Source organism: Condylostylus longicornis, unplaced genomic scaffold (assembly GCF_029603195.1).
Source record: "Condylostylus longicornis isolate FDR11 unplaced genomic scaffold, ASM2960319v2 ptg000038l, whole genome shotgun sequence".
Classification (NCBI taxonomy): domain Eukaryota; kingdom Metazoa; phylum Arthropoda; class Insecta; order Diptera; family Dolichopodidae; genus Condylostylus; species Condylostylus longicornis.
This window is the reverse complement of record NW_026578007.1, coordinates 13722446-13746067: the sequence shown is the minus strand read 5'-3', so window position 1 is coordinate 13746067 and position 23622 is coordinate 13722446. Positions and strand designations below refer to the sequence as shown.

Sequence of the window (23622 nt, the reverse complement as noted above, 5' to 3'; positions counted from 1 at the left end):
ATTATTTGAAAATATTAAAGAAAAATTATAAATGTTTTTTTTTTTTTAATAAGAAAAAGTTAATAAAATATTCATTAAGAAAAAAAAAAAATATTTTTGAATATGTTTAATTTATATATGTTTGAATTTATAAAAAAAAAAAAACTTAAAATAATATTTTTAATACTTTATATATATATATACTTTTATATATATATAAATATATATATATATAAAAAACAACATTTATTGTTGAATAGTTAATTAGTTTAGATAATTTTGTTTTTCAAATAATATTTAAAAAATTTTTTCTTAAAATTTATTTTAAACTTAATAGTAAAATATTAAATACAAAAAATTAATTGAAAAAAAAAAATTAACAAATAATTTAGAACATATAGGGAAAATTTTAATATAAAAATATAATTATAAATAAAATAAAATTATATATTTTATAGAGTAAATAATAAAAATATACATAAATAAATATAAAATATTATACGAGTATATATTTTAAAAAGAGGAAAAATTAAATGCTATATTTTTCATATTTAATTGCTTGAACAAAATTTAAAAAAAAAAAAATCAGTTTTATTTTATTCTTGTTACTCTAATTAGCCCTATCATTCGAAAAAGCGAAACAATTCTTAATTAGGATAAAAAAAAGACTTAATTTCGCTCAAATAATATTTATAGTAGCTTATACAATTTGATGGTAAATTCAGTATTTAAATAATTCATAATTTCATAAAATTCATTGAACGTGTTCAATAATTACTAAAAATTTAACAAAACCAATTGCTAAATCTTTACAAAATATCTATAAACATTAATTTTCTAAATAAATTGATAGATTATGTGCAACGCAAAACAAATAATTTCCGTCAGTTTATTTTTCTTCCTAAAAATTTCAGTTCTATGACTTGTGCTCCTTTGAATACCCTCCTTATAGATATATTAACAATAAATTTTGTGAATTTAATAGCACTCTAAATTATGGTTTTTACTCATACAATATCTTTATCATTAAAAATTTAACAATCAAAATTATAAATATATAGGTTGTTGTAACACATGAATCAAATAAAAAGTTTAAAAGTCAAACGTAAAAATTAACGCCAGGCAAATTATCAAAATGCTGACTATTCTTAAATTTACTGTTCGAATTATTCATTTCTATTAGTTACTCTCAACAAATTCATATTAAAATAATGATAAAAAAAAATAAGCTAAAGATAAAGATAAAATTAGATTTATTTTTTTCATATTGATCAGGAAAATGAGATTTTATTTCGAAATTAAGGCACTAGTTAGCAAGAAAGTTCATTATAATTCTTCTTTTTAAATGAGTGAATCGAATCACCTCCCTTTTCTCGCTCATTTTCAATTTCATTTACGATGACTGTCTATGTATCATTAGTCTGCTAAAGATACATAGACAGTCAGTGTGATCTCCTATATTATTTCATTTATTCTTTTATATAAATTTTCCAATAATATACTTATAAGATTTTCATAATATACTTATAAGATTTTAAAAAAATTCTCATATTTTCTTTCATAAAATTCTTGAATCTCTTGAATTACTTAAATTTCTTGAATTCTTCAAATGATTATATTCGTTATTCGATACGCTTCATACTTCTATAATATCAGTCTCACACATAAAACGCATTTTTCCTATTTTCATATTTTTCTTTTACTACTTTATCCGCAAAACCGCATCTAAAATATCAATTGATTTTTTATTGTTTTATTTTTGTAAATTATTAAAATACATAAATAATTTAGATTTTTAAAAATTATCATCAGTTTACATTTATACTTGAACATTTTATACCTTGTCTTATCAAAAATCCCAGCACAGCTACCGTTATTTTTATAATTTTATGACCGTATTTTAACTTGAATTCGGGGTATTTGTTTTTTTGTAAATAAATATATTGTACAGCTCAAGGATATTTTTATCAGAAAATAATTTATTATGAAATATTTTTGTTCTTAAATTTTTAAAAAAGTTTTATTTCATGTAAATGCACGTACAACACACTTCAGCGATTCTAGGATAAATTTCATTCTTAAATATATTTCCTAGATGAAAAAAAAATTAAAATATTTTTTATATTTAAATTTAAAAATTTCGAATTCGGATTTCAGTAAAGAAATTCTTTTCTTATAATTATAATCATAATTAAAATTTTTGTCTTCTTCTTGCATTTCACAAAATAAACTACAAAATACGAAAAAAAAAATTTTTTTTTTTAAAACTTTAACATTGACAATGAAAAATTTCTTTTTATTTGTTTTTTCAATTAAATATTGCTATTCATATATTTATATATATGTGCATATATAATTTTACGTATTTACTGTGTGTACCAACATCGATAGTATTCCCGTAGCAAAATGATAGAACAGACCCAGGCGAATGAGAAATAATTGAAAACATTTTCCTTTTTTCGAACCCTTTCTCAAATTATGCGGTTGGAGACCTTTGTGAAAAGCGTTTGTTTATCTTTGCAAATTCTGATCTTTCTGATCTTCAAATCAAATGTTACCGTGAAAATTTCGGGAATAACGAGACGAAAATTTGAGTGTCAATTGGCTAAGTTAATTTTACCTGTCGTAATTCCAGGTTCGTACGAAAAAAAGTAAATGGTGCTTAGCAGCGTGACCTTGAATATTGTTACTTTTTATTTGTCACGACCCATTCTTCATTGTCTCTACTTCGAAAGTAACATCGAATTTCGGATACCCTGTACATTTCTTTTTTATATTTTCATAAATATTGTACTACTTCTACGTGAAATAAGTATATAGCAAAATAATAAGAATATATGAAAAATAATATTATTCATATATGCTTATACGTTATATGTTTATTCAAATTTGAAGAGTAGTCAGAAAATCATAGGAAAAACAAAAACGAAAAATATAATAAAATTTTATATCACTTTAACAAAATAGTGAGTGAATAATACACGTAATAAAATTTGTAATAATGTCTTAATTAATTTTATACATTAAAAGATAAATACTGAAAGCAAATTATTTAAGAAAATTATTTATGCAATTGCATAATAATATCAAGGAAAAAAATATAAATTTAAAAAAAATAATAATTATTTCAATGTCAGAAATTTGGTGAGAAAATCTTAAACCACTTTCAATTAATCAGTGTTGTTTCTTCGTGATTTGTAAATGAAAATTCTTCATTCTTCTGATAATTTAGTAATATTAATTCATATAGAACAATTAAAATCTTTTAATTATTAAAATTGAATACTAGATAATTAGCAAATTTGATCCGAAAACTACTCTGCTGGGGCTGTAAATATAACAATTTTTACCGAAGGCGGTACAACAACTGCTTTCCAAAGATGAGAACTATAAATTAAAGTATGAAATTTAAAATTGATCGCGGTCAGTTTAGGGTGAAATCTCTAAATAACAACAAATGCAAATTATTCAATTATTAAAATTTTTCCTCTTTTTAAAAATATAAATAAAATTAAATAATAATATTTGTATATACTTAGAAATAAATTCATTATAAGCAACAGAGAAAGCAATATATTAAAATACAAAAAAAAAAAAAAATAAAAAAATAAAAATAAAAAATTTACCTCTGGTCCCGGTACACCAAAATTTCCTTGAATTGTATATGCTTGACCATTGGCAAGTATTACTGGTCCATTTACTTGTGGTTTTGGTCGATATGGTATGGTAGCTCCCTTTGGTGGTGACTATTTTTTAAAAGAAAAAAATATAAAAATTTACTTTTTTAATTCATAATTGTATTTCAAATTTATTTTTAATTTATATAAAACTGAAATTCATAGGAATTAAATTTTTATTGTTTTTAGTCTACAACATAAGGTTTCGATTTTAGATTTACTCCAGTATCTGATTTGCAATTGTATTTTTGAAAATTGGATTCAAAAATCCAGAAAAATTAGCTGTGATAATATAAAATTATGAATTTTGGATATCAGAATTCAAAATTAACATTTTTATTGAAAACAGAGTGAACTTTCATATCAGAGTTACAAATTTTTAGCTTAATTAGCAGAATTTAGTATATTTCTTGAAAAATTTAAATACATTATACGAAATATTTTCCTTACATTAAAATTACATTATTAAAGAATATGTGATTATGCACTAATTTCAACTCATTTCATCGGGTGAATAAAAAATTTACAGAACATTACTGAAGTTACAGAAGATTACTACAAAGATACTTACTTCCAACATAACTAAACATATTTGATATATGCATTGAGTTATTTGTTCTGCTGTTCCATTTAATGTAACAGCACGTTCTGTTGAATTTGGCAGCATTTCACTAGCTACTTGAATTGAACATCCAGTCGTGCTGCGAATTTCTTTAATTTTTGAACCACCTTTACCTAATAACAGGAATAATACAAGCAAATTGTAAGTATTTCATTTAATACTAACATTAAATTAATATATGAATATAAAAAAGCAAAAAATTACCAATCAATGAGCCGCACTGACTAGCTGGTACAATTAAACGTATTGGTATTTGAGTTTTACCACCAGATGCACCAGAATCATTAAACTGTGAACACCATTCTTCAAATTTTTTTGTTATCAACGAAAAAGCTGAATATATAGCACCTGTAGTACCGGTTACTGTAACAATACGTTCTGGACATGATCCATCAGAAATATTGATTTTTGCTCCCGACTTAAAAAAAAAAAACAAAAAAATAGTAAATTATTATTATAGTTATTATAACAATTACAAATTATTTATCTAGATAATATTAATGATTGTTTCTCATTCATAAACAAGAGTCCAAGTAAATATTCGGTAAAACAAAAAAATTATAAATGAATTGCTGAAAATGCGAAATATTTTAAAAATATGGTGAAATAAGATCCAATCCCGTGATCAAATTTTAAACTTGATTAATAAAAGTTCTGATCTTTTCTAACAAAATTGTAGAAATTATGCAAACGTGAAATTGGTGAAAAATGTATCTACAAACAAAGTTATAGAATTTATGGTGAATGTCAAATAGCAATAATGTCAGACAGCCAGGCGTCACTCTAACTCAAAAGTCAGGCGCCAATAAAATTCTAGCCGAATTTCTTCTCGAATGGGATTATGATAAGAGATTCGGTCAAGTTTTCAAAAACATTTTCTACCGTTCGAAGGTCAAATGTTTAAAACTGACATACTAATTTCCCTCCACTATTTTCCAAAAAAATTTTAATAAAAATTTAATAAATTTTAACTTACCTCTTCTCGAAATCTGTTGACGATTTCACCTTTTTTACCGATAATACTTCCAACTTCCTAAAATTAAGAAAAAAATAGATAATTCAAATATTAACAAATTGATTTTACATAGATAAGAAAAAAATTTATTGCTTAAATTTAAAGAAAATAATTCTTAAACCTCATTATTTAATTATTTAAAAGAATTATGTATATCAAAATGTTAAGAATTTTAATATATTTTCTTAAAAGACGTCAACAAAAACAAATGTTATGTAAAATATTCAAATAAAAGAATTTCAAATTCTTTTCAGCTTTCAATGAAATTGTTTGATCATCTTAAAGACAGAATGCGAAGTGAATTAAGTGGTGTATTGCAAAAAAATGAAGGAAGAAATTAATGAAAAAGAAAATTTCCCAAACATTGAATATAGTAGGTTTGAAACGAATAAATTTCAGTGAGCAACTATGTTAAAAGAAAATTTTTGGAATAAATGATCTTAAGGAACCTTGATGATTATATATTTGATCATTACCCTCCTTAAGGAGTCGGAGCATCGGAAAACCCCGCATTATTTAAAGTAAACAAGTGAATATATCCAAAAAGTTGATTCAATTTTCGATAACACTAAAATAAATTCTCAGAATTTAAATATTGTTACTATTTAATGCCCGAATTTTTTTTATAATTTCTATACAATTGTTTAAACAAAATTTTAAAACATGAACAAACAATAACCTTTAACAGACAATAAAGAATAAACCTTAAATAATAAACTTAAATTTTGTAGGTTATCTTTTATTCACGTCTAATATTTTACCTTAGAAGCTGAAATTAAAATTGAATTATATAATATTAATATTATATAATATTAAATTTTATTAATTTAATAACCAATTTTATTTTAGTATATTATATAATTTATTATTTCTTAAATAAACTTGAGTAAACTTTCACACATTGATTAAACACATTGTATTGAACAACATTGTTGTTTACCTAACACAGGTTAAATTTTATTTACCAATATACTAAAAATGGAACTCAAATTTAAGTGGGGATACTATTAACGTTAATTACGTAAATATTAAGTTTACCTTTGGTAAATATTTGAAAATTTTTCTCCACTCAAGCACGTGTTTTCAAGTTTTAAATAAAAAATTTAATTGTGAAATAAAATCATTTCTTAATGTTTTCGAATTATAAAAAAAATTCGTCACCAATAAAATATCAGACCATTGCTCAGTAAAAGCATCTAGTGTAGCACAAAAAATATCACTTATCCAACAAACATAGCTATCAGTAACTATAACTAAAATCATCATCATTTATAGATGGAAAGAGAAGGGAAAAGGTGAGGAAAAAATAATATTAGTAGAATATTAATTTAACATTAATAAGTAACTTAAAAATTAAATGACTAAAAACAAACTTATACTACTACTGTACTGCGAGATAATAGATCAATACTACCGTACAGTCTGGCCTTAAGCACCCTCTTACTTACGTTCGTACAAAAAAACAACGAATACAAGTTAGCTTCGCACATCATACGCGTCACTGGCTAATGCATCCCATAGTCTGTAGTATTACGCGGAACACTGAAAAGCTCGACCAAATAAAGTAAGGACAATCACGTTACCAATAAGTCAAAAACCTAATGCCTAACGAATCAAACCAGTCAATATCACGAAAAGCAAAACGAAAATAATGTGCCATTTTTTTTCATAACTGATTTTTTCATAAGCAATTTATAATACCTCGGTAATTTTATGTTTGATAATCTTTCTATTGCTGAAGTATCAGATATCATAGTTGGAACTAAAATTTGCTGACATATTGTTCTAAATTTACTACTATAAAATACTCTAAAACTCGAGACTATTCTCATGTGAGCATAAATATTAAATTTAACAAAATCTGATTGATTTCCGAAATATTCTATATAAAAATTTGTTTAATTTTCGAATCACTTTATGTAACATTTAAGAACTGATAGAAATTTGAAATCGAAAAATTTCTATCAAAATTTCCCTCAGATTTTTCTTGATTCCTTTATTTTTCTTGATTTCTATGCAAAATATCACAAAAATTTCCATTTGCAAACTACTTCCAACTACTTTGAGTTAAATTCCAATAAATGGAGCACAAGGAAACGTAACAAGAAAATTATATATTTTTTATTATAGGTTGTTATTTCTTTTGGACTTATTTCATAAAACCTATATACAAAACCTATACTTATCAATGATGATTTTTTATGACTCTTCCTTTTTTGTAAATTTAACAATGAAACAAAATAGTTTAAATTTAAAATTTTCAATAATTCTGTTTAAAATTATAAAATTTCTTTTGAAATAGATAGAATTGCATTTGATTTTTAATATCAATCAAGAAAATAAGAATAAAAAAAAATTATTGAAAGTTTAATTTATATTGTACTTATACACAACACACCATTCAAAATACTTTCACACAATGAAAATTTGTTACAAAAAAAAAAAAAGGATAGCCTTTACAACAACCAATAGCACAAAAGGTTTATTGTTTATGGCAAGGACTCTCGAAATATTAAATAAAATTATAAATTAAAAAGAGAAAAAAATGGTGTTATTTACGAAATGCATTTTTTTTTTCATATGAAATTGAACAAAATAGAAAATAAATATCCTTTTTTTTTCTGTGTAAATTGTTGAATTGAATATTAAAATATAATCTGTTGCATTTCTCCCTTTTTTGCTAAAATTCAATTTTATTTTAAAAAGCCATACGTTTTTAATAGTGATTTTTAATATATTTTTATAAATTACATGTATAGAATATAAAATAATTATGAATTCAACAAATGAATAAAATGCTTTTTTTTTTCATTGATTATGTCCATTATAGAAAAATTGTTATAGAAGAATTATTTAAAATTCCGGTGAATAAAGTGCTTTAGAAACAAAAATTAATTTTGAAATATGTGCATACTTAATTAAAAATTGAACATTAATAAATAATGCCAAATGAAATTCGAAAGTCATTTCCATATTTCCAATTTCAATTTGAGTCATTAACAAATCAACCATCTAAACACACGTCCCAAAATTTAATTTTGAAATTTTTTACGATATTGCACAATAATATCGACTGTATATTTATTGTATGCTGACATCATATTATAAAAAAATTATTAATAATACTTTCAAAAAAATAATTTTTAGTAAAAGATAAAGCTAAAATGTCTGCTAATTACGAAAATGAAAAATAAATTCTTAAAGCTTGTAACTAACTTTTAAGAAATTGAATTACCACATTAAAAATTCAGATCTGAAAATGCCGATTTTAAAAATCATTTATCAAAAAGGTGAAAACAAATTTTTTTTTTTTAAAAAATAAGCGCATTTTACATTTTCAAATAATTTAATGAAAATTTTCAATTTTTGTTCTAGGTTTTCTTTAAATTTCAAGATTCAATGCTTTAAATTAACACCTATTATGAATTATTTTAATTTTTATTAATTAAAAAATGAAAGTACATTCACAGACAATATTGATTGTATTCTTATATTGTTAAATTAAAAGTTTCCTTAATAGCACATAACAAATACTTTAATAACAAGAACACCATTTCTACCACTTATGGTTACTGATCAAGATAAGGTGCAAATCTTATAAAAATTTTTCCTTACAAATTTGATCCTTATATATTTACATATACGAAAAATAGTGTATATAACACATTATTTTCACAATTCTTTTATATATTACAGGTGACTTTATCTGTTATACAGGTTTTTCATATGCCGATCTAGGCAGAAAAAAAACTAGCATCCAATTTAAATATTCTTTATTTTCAATAATAATTTATTATATATTTTCACTTTTCAAAAATTATGTATTCACTTTCAAAAATATGTATACTATACCTCCTACGTCTATTTTATTTGTTTTATAAGTCAATGATATATAATAATTTTCGATACTAGTATACATTATACATATTGCATATATTGCATATACTTACAAAGTATTTCTAAATTATTGCAAAATATGCAACATAATGAAAATAATATGCACAAAATTATTTTTTTTTTTTTCGTTTTTAGTAAAAGGAGGGTAAAAAACTCTTATGCACTTTTTTTTTTTACAGATTCTCCACAAAGCAATTTTTTTTTTGTTATTTAGCTTTTATTTAAGTATATATAGAAGAATACACTTTTTACGAACATATATTATTTAGGTTATTTACGAAAAGGATAATTTTAAAAGTATATAATAAATATATAAAACTATTATTTTATAATATTTCTATAATATTATGTTCAAATATATCTATAATATGCTTATAATATTATATATGTATATATACTCGTATATAGTTCCATGTACGAAAATTTATTATTTGAATTTTACATTTTTTAGCTCTAAACTCTTGTAAAAGAAAAGAAAACAAAAAAAAATAAAGCTGAAATCTCTTATATTATAAAATATACTTATAAATATGCATAATACCCTATTATCTGGAGCAAAACTCTTAGTATAAAAATTCATAGAAGAATAAAAACCAACAATCTTATAAAGTTATAAACTTATGCAATGTTTTTTATTTTTTCATTACAGGGATGGCATAGAAATTTTATCAGAGTATATCGACATGAAGACATAATTTTCAGAAAAATTCACCCAAATGTTCACCAAGTCACTAGCAAAAACAGAAATAAATTTAGAAAGTTATGCTTTTATTACAACAGCATTCTATTCCAAATTATTATTACTAAACCCAGAAATATATAATTATACAATTAATTTTTTAAGTATGGCGTTAGCAAGAAAAATATCTGAGTTTTCAATTGAAAAAATCTAATTTAACAAATTATAATTGATAGCCATTATTGCAGATTTGCCAATAATATATAAAAATTACTGAAAATATGCACTACTAAGAAATTTAAAGTTCAACAAGCCAATATATAAATAAATCCCTAAAAGTATGCAATGAAAATCATCAATTTAGAATTTTAATTATGCATGTGTTACGCGTCAACTTAAGTTTTTTTTTTAGCAATTTGCTTTCCTATTTTGATATAATTGACGTAATCGAAAAATCGCCCACGAATTTAAAAAGTTTTACCATCTCTGTATTTGTGTATACACAAATACACTTTCTGTAAACTTTAAGTATTTTGTATATTGTTGACAGAATTAGATTTTTAATATTTGTTTTTTTCTTTCAATTTCTCATAAAATATAATTTACATACATACATATACAATATGATTTTATGATTTAATACAGGAAAAATAACAGTAGAGCAATAACACTTAATACAATATGAAAACTAATGTGCATGTATGTATATATAAAAAAAAATTTTGTATTGAAACGATATTTGGTGTGTTCGAACTATAAAAATAAGAAAATTTAATGATTGAACTGAAATCAATTTTTTAAATATATTCAATCCCTTTAATATTTTTTGAAATATGATTAAATTATTTGTGTAGTTGCATGGCAGGTATACCATTAGAAAAAAAATACTTTAACCAAATTTTGATCACAACACTTGGAATTTGATCATAATGCAAAATTTAATTGTTGTAGCTCGAATAGTTTTTAAGATATAATAAAATGAAGGAGGATAAATGTGAATGTAAGACTGTGCTCCGGTTTAAACTCAAGTGTTTCGAGCGCTCCTTTGTAGCCCCTTTGAAGATCTCACGACTCGAAGTGGACATAATACTGAGATTTGTCAGGGGCTTAGAAATAGTTCTCATGTAATCACAAAAAATCCCATGAGTCGAGATGAGAATCGTTACGGAAGTCCTGGTTCCTCTATTTTAAATTGTAAATATCTGAATAATTTAAAAAGTTAGTATTACAGATTGAATTGATACTCTTATATGGCATAAAATTTGTAGTTCAATTGTATTCGATTGCAATAAAATTTCTAATCAAACGATTTTTTCCTGTCGTACTCGTACTCACCAACTTTTTACTTTTATCGGGCATTAAAATTAAATTTTCTTTTATGATTAAATTATACAAATTTTTTGACATTGTCAGATTTAAAATCCAGAAAAAGGAAATCTAGATAAATAAATATAAATGTTAGTAGAAACCAAAAGATTTCAAAACTATTTAAATTATTCTTTTTTATTCTTTAAGATGTTCTTGTAATAAGTATTCAAAAATTTAGCAAATTATAAAATTTGTTTTTGAAATATCTTGAGGTATACAAGCTCCCTTCTCTCCATCCCTTCTCCCTTCACCTAAAATACTATATTAGATACAATTATATTGTTGGTTTGTTTATGTACCTTTATTTTTTTTGTTTTTTATTTCTTAAAGAAATTTTTAATTAATTTTGTTTTTTGTTTCCTAATTCGATTGAAAATTTTTTCAAGTATTTTTCTTATTTGAATTTTTTTAAAACTATATTGAACTATTATTAAAAGTTATTTAATTTAATTTTTAACAACAGATTTCGTACTGATCCAAAAAAAAAAAAAAATAAGAAAAAAAAACAGAAGTAATATAGGGTGATTTTTTGAAGGTTCATAATGTGATTTATTGGTTGTCAACGTTAAATGTACCCATTTGGTTTGTCAATTCGCCGTGGAGAGTATGACACCGGGAAAACATTCGTAATTAATTAATTATTTAATTTATTAAATTATTTGGCGTTTGGCTGGCATTTTCAGGTATTACAAATGATGGTCACCGATATTACGGCCCCATATAGATTATTTTCTCTGGGGTTACGTGAAATTACTCTTATTTTCATCAAAACGAATATTAAATTTTTGAAAAATTGAACGCGTGAAAAGTTCGTGGTGAAAACTGTTAAGGTTGGGCCCTTCAAATAAATCATTTAAAATGTAATCTTGACAAACATTTTCTTCAAATCTCATTAAAAACGTAAACGATAATGATTTACTTATAGATTCAAATAAATGTTTCATGGAAAATTCATGCGCTTTTCTTCAAATTTAAAAACCAAATTCTTAAAAAAATTATTTTAAATTTAAAAAAAAACAAAAATTTGAAATTCATTTTGAATTTAAAAAAATTTAAATTATTTTCTAACAATAATTTATTAAAATTTAAAAAAATATTTTAATTTTACACTTTGACTTCGACCTGCCATCATTTTAATTTTCTGATAAAATTCTTTTAATTATGAACATTCTTTACCGGTATTGCAATTTTTTCTTACATTTAAAACTAAAAATTTATTAATATATTTTCTTTATTTTAAGTAATCCATAAAATATTTTGATGAACTTTAACATTTTATATAGAACGCAAAAGATTTTCTGTTTTTATAAATTAAAATAATAGCTACACATATACATACAGTGTTGCCAAATTTCATAAATATTTTACGAAGGTTTTTTGTTTTTGTGTTAAGAAATTGCATAAGAACGCAATATTTTTAAAATAATACAAAAATAAATTATAAATTTAAATTTATAAATTCTTAGAAAAACAAGGAAGAAAAATTTTTAATGTTTACATGCATGCACAAATACATGTATCCAAACATAATTCAATTACATTACATATGAACGTGTGTGTGCGTATGTAAATTGTAAAATATACACAAGTTGATTTTACCTTAATTTTTTTTTTATTTCTAAAACTAAATATGTATGTCAATAAAACAAAATGAATTTTTTATGCAAAATTAAAATATTTAATTAAATAAAAATGAAATTTCTTATTTGCAAATTTTATAAAAACAAAAAAATTTTTTTTGTAACCACACTAGTTATTCTTGTTTGTTCGAACGCAGAGCTCATCATACACATATATTATATTATTTTTGAATTTGTGAGAATGATATAAGAAATTCTCCTAAAATATTGTTACATTTTGATTCCCGTTGAGTTGCAACTCAAAATTTTGTAGTCTCTGAATTGTCAAAATTTATTCAAATATTTATTTAAATATTTAAATAATAAAATAATGACACAATGACGCTTTTACCAATAAAAATTTATGTTTTCAGAAACAAAATGATTAAAGCAACGGTTGGTTCACTGATTTTTTAGTAAATAAAGGCATTTCAGGAAAATTGTTTGACAGCTGAAGAAAATAATCTTGACAAGATGGTCTTTTTCTTTGATAGCTTTCCCTACTTTTTTTTTTATTTATAGGTTTATTTATTTCTCTCTCCTGAACAAACGTACTGACCTAGATGAGCTGTCCTGACTTAAAACTATTAGTTGGGGTGCTCAATGAAGGTTATTTCTTCATAGTCCATATTAAAAGAATAGACAAGGTAGAAAGTGAACTGCGCCGGTTCTATAAAATATAACGGTTCAAATATATAGCGGTAGCTCGCTTGAGACTACTCTGCTTCGAGCTCTCTTTCTAGTTTTCACGATTCCATCCACACGCTACTCTCAGATTCGTCAGATGTCTAGAAATAGCGTTCATGTATAATTAAGCTTGAAAAAAAAAATTTAATTCAATTAATAAACAAAATGGAAAATCCTATTTAAGGATGCAGAATAAATCAATTTTGCATTTAGGTAAAAATTAAAGACGACCCCCAGAAAATTAATGTAAACAGCAGACATAATTAAATCGACTCAGAATTCGAGACTGATCGAAAACATGTACTTGAGTCTACAACTCAGATAATTATTTCTTAGCGTTACAAAGGGTAAAAAAAAATTATTCTACCCTCTGAACAAACGTTCGTACGGGTATAAAGGTGGGAATTTTCATAATTAATTTTCAGTAAATTTTTTTTAAAAAAATTAATACCTTTTTCTTAATTATTTAAACTTTTGTAATATTCCCTCCGATTCCCTTATTATTTTACCTGTACAATTCACAAATTATGGTCTCCTTATAAAAAAACCGTGTCAAAATGTGAAAATAAAATATCGTCTCCTCGTTTTTTAGCACTTTTCCAAAAAATTTTTTGAAAAAAGTGCTTATTAGTTTCACTCTGTCCGTCCGTCCGTCCGTCCATCCGTCCGTCCGTGGACACTTTTTTTGTTTACAAAACTTCTACACCCTTGAAGATAGAAAGCTGAAATTTTATATGTACATAGATCTTTACTAGAAACTTACTTCCGTAGAACAAAATTTTTACCTATCTCCCCCCCTCTAGAAGTTATACCCCCCCAAAACCTTAAAAATGGCCTTTTTTAACTTTTTGTTGCAATGAAACCATAAGCATTTTTGAAATTTTGCAAACGCAGAAAGGCAGCGGCTTGCTTTCCCTAGCGCGGTATACTACAGTTAAACTTCAGAAAAACAAAATGGCCGTTCAAATTTACCGTTATCTAAAGTCTTTTTTTTCCAAATTTTTGATGTCGTTTTTCTTCTAGACCCCAGCTTGTAGAAGCTTGAAATTTTAGAGACTTTTAGACATTAACAAATAGTTCATTTCGTTAGAAGAAAATTTTTTTCCATCTCCACCCCCTTTCAAGTTATCGCCCCTTGAAATTTGTAAAATTTGAATTTTTGACACCTTATATTTCCGAAATCGTACGTTTTTTCAAATTTCTATAAACGCAAAAAGCTAACGGTAAATTCCATGACATTAAAAAATATAATTATTTTCCTTAACTCACACAATTAACCCTTAAAATCGAGCATTATGTTAACCCCTTTTTATATTAATTTTTGCTTTATTTCAGACTGCATAAATCGTTCATCCTAAATATATGCAATCCTAGAAAGAGTTTTGTATATGAATGAAAATAATTTTAATAGTGTGATAGGTATACATAGACTGTATTTAAAAGCAGAATTTTCACTTGTTGAAGGGAAAAGTGCTACAATACAAACCATTGGTTTGACCCAACTTTATTTTCTTTATTTATTGTCTTATTCTTAATTATTCTTTTGATAATTTGAAAAAAATGTACTTGCATACTTAATTATAAGTAACTATAAATATAACCACAAAAACAGACTACATATTAAGTACACCTTTATTTTGTTGCTATAATTATACGTTTTCATTATGCTTCCGTCATTCATTATAAATGTTCTTTGAATTCAATTTATCAAATATAAAATTTAAAAAAAAAGAACAAAATTTCTCAACACAATTTTTAAATTCTGATAAAGTGTACATGTATAGATAAACGAATAAAATAATAGCGCCATTTTAATTTGACATAGCTAACAATAGATGACATTTTTTTTTTGGCTTTGCAAAAAAAAAATTCTGAAAAATAAATTTAAAATAAATAAAAAAAAAATTCTTATCCCTTGCCACATTGACGGCAGCAATTGTATAAATGGATGTAGAAATAATTACACTTGTACAAATTGAATTTTATATACAGGTAAGTATAACTTATTTATCTATAAATTTTATATCAAAATTAATTAAATTTTCTTAAATAAAAAACCAATTATTATTATGCTTATGCTTCATTTTGTTGCTCACTTCAATAAAAATTTCAATTCAATTTTTTTTATTTTGAATTTCAAAAATTTTAGTAAATGAAATGAATTCGCAAATTATAGGACGATATACACATATACTCATAATTTCGATATCATATTTAATTATTAAATTCGAATATCAGAAGGATTTACTTTACATACGTTCATATATGGACATAGTTTTAAATATGATTTTATATAAAAACTATAGAAGAGTTTCAAACAATGTATTTAAAGCAAAATATAAAAAAAATCTGATGTGATCAGCACATAACAGACCGCAATGTGTATTGTCTAGTTAAGTGAAAGTGTGACGGAATATTATAAAAATGACTGTTAAATACTTCTTTCCAATTTTTAGGGCATTAGTAAGCTTATGGTTAACATACCTAGAAAAATGTAAATTTGGCTCTTAGTAGAGTTTCGCTTTGTGCTACCCGAATTCCCTGAAATGCTGGCCAGTTGTAACAACCAGAACTTAAATATCAAATTTCAAGAAATTCCATCAATCCGTTCCGTAGATATGGTAAAAAAATGTAAAATCGGCCCGAAGAGCAGTTTTGGAGCCGTATTCTTTCCAAAAAATTTATATGTTCATTGTTTTAATACAAAAAATTTAAATATTAAATTTCAATGAAATCGGCTGATTATTTTCTTCAAAATGATCAAAAATGTAAAACAGGCCCGCTAAAACTCGAAGTCGAAATAAACTTACACAAAAATTTCATTAACCGGACCGACAGACCAACAGTTTGCTAAAAATAGTTTATTTACACTTTCCTAATATAGAGAAGTGCATTCCCGCCGAAAACTCGATATTCAAAATTTGTTGCCATCACAAAACCTACCTATTGTATACACAATACGGTCTGTAAAAATATTCAAGTACATGAAATCGAGATTAAAGTGAAATGTATATATTTACTGGTATACTAACATACAATATCCTTACCCTTATATATACATAAGTTTATACTTGAATATCATCTTAAGGATCTACGCAATACGCAATAGTTTAATTACAGGAAATCTGAACAACTGCAAAAAATTTCTACAAAATGTGTTGTTGTATAAACGAGTACAAAAAATCAGTTTTAATCAATCTTGCCGAATTTCAAAAAACCACCTATTCCAAATTCTTTATATTGAAGTAATTTTGCAAAATTCATTTTTATTTAATTAGAGAGAGTATTAAAATAATATATTAAAAGTATAATAAACAATAAATAAGTACAACACGAAAATTTGCATATTTTCAGGATACTGTTACACCCTCAACACATTTAATAATCTCTGATATCGGAATTTTAATAATACCATATCGATACACAATTCAGCAAATTGGCATTTATAAACTGAATTCTTCATTAATGCAGTATATAATTACATTTCCGCTATAAGGGAATTTAATTAACTTATAAACTTTTTCATTCTATTTATTTTATTTTATGACACTACGAAAATTCGAGAACTGTAATGAAAAATTTGAATAAACCAAAATTTATTTTATGGATATTAATTGATTTAGAAATAACTTTGATCAAATGAATAGTGCCTTATTGTTACCATAGAAAAATATAAAAAATAACTGTAATTTAATAATTAAACATCTCTAAAAACAGATGTTATTATACAAATATTAATTTTATAAGTAAAGTAAGATGATTATAGGAAAAATTAGAACAAATAATGAAATACTGTTATAAATATTAGAATTTTTTCTTGTACCACATATATATGAGTCCATATTTTTTAAATGTATGTACAGTACTTTAAATTCAACTATAGTCATATTCATTACTTATATAATTAGTTCAATATAAAATATTTTAAATTTGAATACTGTCAAATGACCAGCGAATAAAATATATACGTTAAAGAGTACAAGACAAAGAAAATTAATTCTTAACTTCACACTAAAAATTTACATATACAAATAAATTATTTCTATATATGAATAATTTATAAAACTATGCAGAGGTAAATTTATATATTTTTTTCGAAATTCATTCCAAAAATTATTTCGGAAGGGAACTTAACTTTATAATCTTACTAATACTACCTACACAGTACCTATATAATACGTATATAGTAAGTACATGGTATATAAACATTGAGTATTATTGAACTGAAAATTCTATCTAAGCAATTTTATACAATTATTATTCTCCAAAAAAAAAAAAAATCAATGAAAAAAATACTTCAAAAATAAAAAAAAAATATTAAATAAAAATGTTCTTTTTTTATATATATAAAATATAAAAAAACAAAAGCTTAACCCTGATTGAAAATAAATTTTGATCTGACCTAAATTTTAAATAATATTTCGTGTCATAATAAAATAATAAGAACCAAAAAAGGTAAATATGTACACAAAAAAAAAAAAAAAAATCTATTGTAATTTTCATAAAAAACAATAGTGACGTATCCTTCAATAATCTTATGAACCAACGAGATTTTCTAGAGTCTTTTTGTTGAATTTTATTTGCATTAATCTTGAATGCATGCATGTGTCCTTAATTTGAAAAAGTATAGCTATATTATATTATTTGTTGTAATATAATTAAATTTATTTAATAAGAAAATTTTAATAAAATCAATTAAAATTTTGTTAAATGAAAATTTTTAATATTTTCAGAGATATTTAGGGAATATGATTAACAATAAAATAAAAAATCATAAATTTGCATACTTATGGGGGTGTATAAAAAAAAATTAATGATTAATATTATTAAATATCGAGAAATATTTTTCGAGAAATATTATTTGAGATTATAAAACTAACTAAAATTTCTAATAAGTTTATGGTAATACTCAAAAATTTTTGAAGCACATTATTGAACTTTCGAAAATGCTATTATGACAGTATCGGGCATAAATAAATAATTTTATCAGGAAACTATAAATGTATAAATAATTATATAGATAATTATTTTTTGAAAAAAGAAAATCGTGACTTTACAGCACGTACAATAATTTAAAATACATATTTTCGTTAGCATATTTCAAAATTTACTTTACTCCGACGTCTATGCGCCTATTGAAAATATTTAAAAAAAAAAAAAACTGCACTTTTATTCACTAACATCTTTGTCAGTAAAACCTACTTTCTGTAACGCAGTTTTTCCATACACATCTTCGCTCCCTCGCCTTAAGGTAGGGTACTTTGCGGTTATAGCCTTTTAGGGGGAATCGTGCTTCAAAGTTTTGAAAAATTTCGGCCATAATGTTGAAATCAATAGTTTTCGTTTAAACATAGTGGTCCTTTTAATTTCCATTATGTCAAGATTTCTTTTAATTTATGTTCTTATTCTAAATGTATACAACAAAAAAATGTACTACGATAAAATTAATTTTAGTTTTTAGAGGGAAAATGCCTTAGTTCTAATATCTCAGTAATTTGTGGTATTAACATAATATTAGGATATATTCAATATCATAGTTATGATATGTACATTAACATGTGATATACACATTGTTAACAATTTAAGTGGTTTATAAAATTAAACCGCAGATAAATTGTTTACAAGGAAATGTGCTGCCTTTACAAAACCATCGAATTTATACCCCACTTTATTTAATTGTAAAACTTTGTGGTAGTAGCACAGTTTAAAATGAAATCGAATACAATTTTAGGTTTCAATATATACATATATATATATTTATGAATAGCTATTGTTATTTCTAATACATTTAGTATACAAAATCACACTTACAAAAATACATTTATGAAATTAAAATTCATATTATTTTTTGCAGAACTTTTAAATTTATCAAATTAAAATCTGGATGATTTTAAAACTAACTACTCCCAATTTATTATTTAGATTTTATTCATTACGATATTAAATTTAATAAATTTATTAATGATTTCTGGAAAATAAATCTTTAAATAAAATTCAATTTATATGAGAAAACTATTCAAAGAAATGGAATAAATGTAAATATTTAAAAAAAAAAAAGGAAAAAATTTTAAGTAGAAAAAAAAAAATCAATTTCTGTAATCAAACTTGTTTTGTATACAGGGTAATTCAGTAATGAACGTTTTGATTTTAAAAATTTTCTTCTTCAAAATTTTTATTGCTTGTTACTTCGAAAATTCAAAAGAAAGTCACGTTTTATCTTAGCCACTCAATAAACGATTTTCCCAAAAAAAAAAAAAAAAAAAAAAAAAAAAAAAAAAAAAAAAGGATCGAAGTCCGCATCTTTCTTAGACCGCATAATAAAAGCAAAATAATAAGAACTTTACGAAGTTCCTTTGCTACACGTCAAATTAGGTATGCCAAACAAAAACATTTTCTATTTCAGACGCCCTAAACAATGGTACATGTTTAACCACTTATTTCTGAATCACCCTTTTGGAATTTGGTGTAATTGCATGAAAATTTCAAATTTTTTGATATTAATCATTCGTCGTTGTTACATGCAAAAAAAAAAGAAAAAAGAAAACTAAATAAATAATCACTTGGTGTCGGTTGGAATTAGAATTTGTTTAAAAATAACATTAATTACATTTATTGAAATACAAAAATATATTTTTCAAATCTAATCGAAAGTGACACGTAATTCATTTGGTATGTTTTTTTTTTCTTCTCTAAACTTTTAATAAAAATTTCACTCAAAATACATGAGAATAAATTAAAGAAAATATTGAAATTGGAAAATGATAATTTATTGAACTAAATTTTCATATAGGAAGTGTAAGTTTAGATTAAATGAATGTGCTTAATAAAAACTTAAATCTGAATTTTAAAATATAATTAATTTAAGGTATGGTTATGGTAAGTAGTTTAAAACAATCACAGGTGAGCAAAAAATAAGTTGTAATGATATTATTTTCAAATGAGAAATGAAAATATTTTCCAAATTTATCTTTGTAGTTAGTATAATTTTTCAAATTTATTTTATTTATAAAAATCTGATTGAATATTTGTGTAAATTTTATTCGATTTCGTTTGAAAGATGACAAATTATAGAAAATATTTTAAAATTTTATAAGAAATATTAAGGGAAAAACAAAAAATATAATAAATTATAGTTCAAAATTAAAAACTATAATCAATCATACTCATACGTATGGTTTGAAATTAGCACATTTTCATTTAATAATCTAAATTTACAGTTTTAATTTACTATATAATTTTAGTCTTAAGCAGTGGTGTAGTGGTAGAATTCGAGGTGCCGGTACCACGATAAAAAAAAATAAAAATATTTATATAAAAAATAAATATTTGTAGAAAAAGAAAACTTACAAGTTAATTTCTGATACTTAATTTAATTTTAATAAAAATAAAATAAAAAATACAAAAAAAAATTCAATTTATACATAAAAGACAACAAAAAACGAAAAAAATGACTTCATGAATAAGTTAATAACAAAAGCCATTTCTATAAATATTTCCAAATTGGATCTATTTCTCCCACAATTTCTTTGGCAATTCTCGTACGCTCGTCAGTTGCTGATCGATGGTGAATTAGCCAGTATTTAACGTATTCATCAGGGTTAAAACGGCTTAGAGGAGGGCCATGAGTTTTAATAAAAATTAATGATGATACGTGGTTAACAGTGATACGGGATCGTTTTTCTGTTATTATTAAATTCATATTACTAAAGCCCCTTTCACACTCAGCCGTACTGCATAGAATATCAAAACGACAACATAACTCACGTATTTCATTTTCTCCATAATTTGCCGCTAGTTCCGATGTAATTTCTATATGATCTAAAACTTTGAGTTGATTTATTAGGGATTGAGATGAAAAAAGTCGCTTTTCCATCATATTAGTTAAACTTGTTAAGAATGAATTATAATTAATTTTTAATACTTTTGTATTGTCTCTTAGGTCTATCGTCTTAAATTTATTTTCTGTTTCAGCAATTCGAGCTTCTTTAACTCGCTTACCTGGAACTTCTTTCATATACGAGTATTGAATATTTTTTATAGCTCTACGAATCAATCGATCTGCATATACAATAGTTGTATTGCGATTTTGCAAAGACTCTGATAATATAATAAAATAAAAAAATAATATAATATAATATAATAAAATCAGTTTGAGGCCCCGGAGTCATGGTACCGGCACCTAAAACACAACCGGAGTCGGACTCCGGGAAACACCGGCTCCACTACACTACTGGTCTTAAGTAATATAAACGATTCACATATTGAAATAATAAACTTACAATTTAATTTTGCATAATTTTAGGAGGATTGGTTCTAAATAGTTTTATTAATATAAGGTTGTACCGCTTTTGAATAAGAGTACGATTACTGCTAAATTTTTTGTTTTATATAGATGTTCAATAGGATTACTGTTAAAAAAATAGTAGACCAAAAATTAAATTTTACAAATCTGATCGGGTTTTATAAATCGAGCTAGAAAAACACACAAACAAATTTATAGTAATATTATTGATTTGTGGTTTTTATAACTGTTAAAATTTAAGATAATTGGAGATGCCATCTTAACTTAAGCAATTAGTGGAAAGCGGGTTTTAATTAGCGCTCAATTTAAATGGTCAATTCAAAAGCCTGACTCTTTCTGCATATTACAGAAATTGTTTTAGGTTTATTTATTTCTTTATTTAATTTAAGATCTAAGGGCATCTTCCTTATTTAATTTAAGATCTAATGTTTAAGATTTGAACAGAGTGGAGAGAATGACAAGTAAATAAATTTTCAGAGTGGAAAGAAGGGTGAATAATTTTCAATGTTCAATAAATAAATCATTTTCATATGTTCGACTCCGAACCCACCCGATATTTTGATAACAAAAACACAAACGAATATAAATTTCTATTTAATCTAAAAATCTGAAATTTTTATAGAATATATATCATTATTACAATATATTGTAAATGGTTTTTGTTCAACTCCTGATGAAATATCATAAATTCAAAAAAAAAAAAAAAATATTAAAACTACTTTACTTTATAATTTATATTACAAAGTTATTATACTTTTATTATAAATTTCAATAATAACAATACCAAAATCGGAACAATAGTTCAGACAAAAAAGATTCACATGAACCACACACTCAACAAAATGACTTTTTTTTAAATTGACAATATTTTTCAATTATATTGCTCTTATAATTTTTTTTTTTTTGGATAAAAGATATAAATTATAAAGAATATTACAAAATTAAAGCCTCTATATTAAAAATTATAAAATACATAAGTGAAAACTATAATTGAACAACAATGTAATAAAAATAAAATTTTTTTTTTTTTATTTTAGAATTCAGATCAACTCTATATTTTGTATTTGTATGTAAGGCGAGATATTCAAATAAATTTTTATACAAAAATTATTGTTATATTATTTTTTATTAATATTTTGAGTGTGTGTACTTCAAAAAAAATAAATATTATTATTGTAATTGAAAATACAAAAAAAAATTCTATTCAATTTATGTATTTTTCTTTTTTTTGATTGTCACTTATAACTAAATTAAATAGCACACAGACACATACTTTGTATCTTTAAGGGTACAAAGTGAAGTGAACAAAAAAAAACGAAATAATTGGGACAATATTTAATCAAATTTTCAAGAAAAAAAAAAATGAAAATTCTTAATTCACTTATGTAAAATATTTATGCATTATACAATTATTTTATTAAGCACGAAAAATTCATATAAAATAAAAGAAAAAGAAAAATTCAAATCTAATATTAAAAACAAATTATTTTGTAACATTTTTATAACAATTGTTTCAAATTTCGAAAAAAAAAAGAGCCTACGTAGAATAAAATCAAATTAGTTTTTTTTTTAAATAAAATAAGAAGAAGAAGGAGAAGAGGAATAGAAAATTTCAGGTTGAAAATGCGCAATGATTCATGATTATTATTGTTATACAACAGTAATTTTCAAACTGTTTTCTTAAAATTAACAATTGTAATAAAAAAATCTGTAAGAAAGGTCAAATTAAACATCTGCTCTTGATATTAATTTTTGTTTTTTTTTGTTTACACTACAT

The 23622-nt window shown here is 23.8% G+C and overlaps 1 protein-coding gene across 10 annotated transcripts in view; it reads right to left on the bottom strand.

Moving 5' to 3' along the window:
- The window catches only part of LOC129609170 (poly(rC)-binding protein 3), a 121074-nt gene that overhangs the window by 22868 nt on the left and 74584 nt on the right, over nt 1–23622 (bottom strand). For all 10 annotated transcript variants that reach the window (XR_008696934.1, XM_055521089.1, XM_055521090.1 and 7 more), the window contains 4 exons: nt 5255–5311; nt 4483–4696; nt 4228–4391; nt 3606–3725 (listed from right to left, as the gene is read on the bottom strand). Coding sequence is in view for 9 of the 10 variants with exons in the window: in XM_055521089.1 (XP_055377064.1) it covers nt 3606–3725; nt 4228–4391; nt 4483–4696; nt 5255–5311 (555 nt within the window). In the remaining variant the exon portion in view is untranslated. The remainder of the gene's footprint in view (nt 1–3605; nt 3726–4227; nt 4392–4482; nt 4697–5254; nt 5312–23622) is intronic.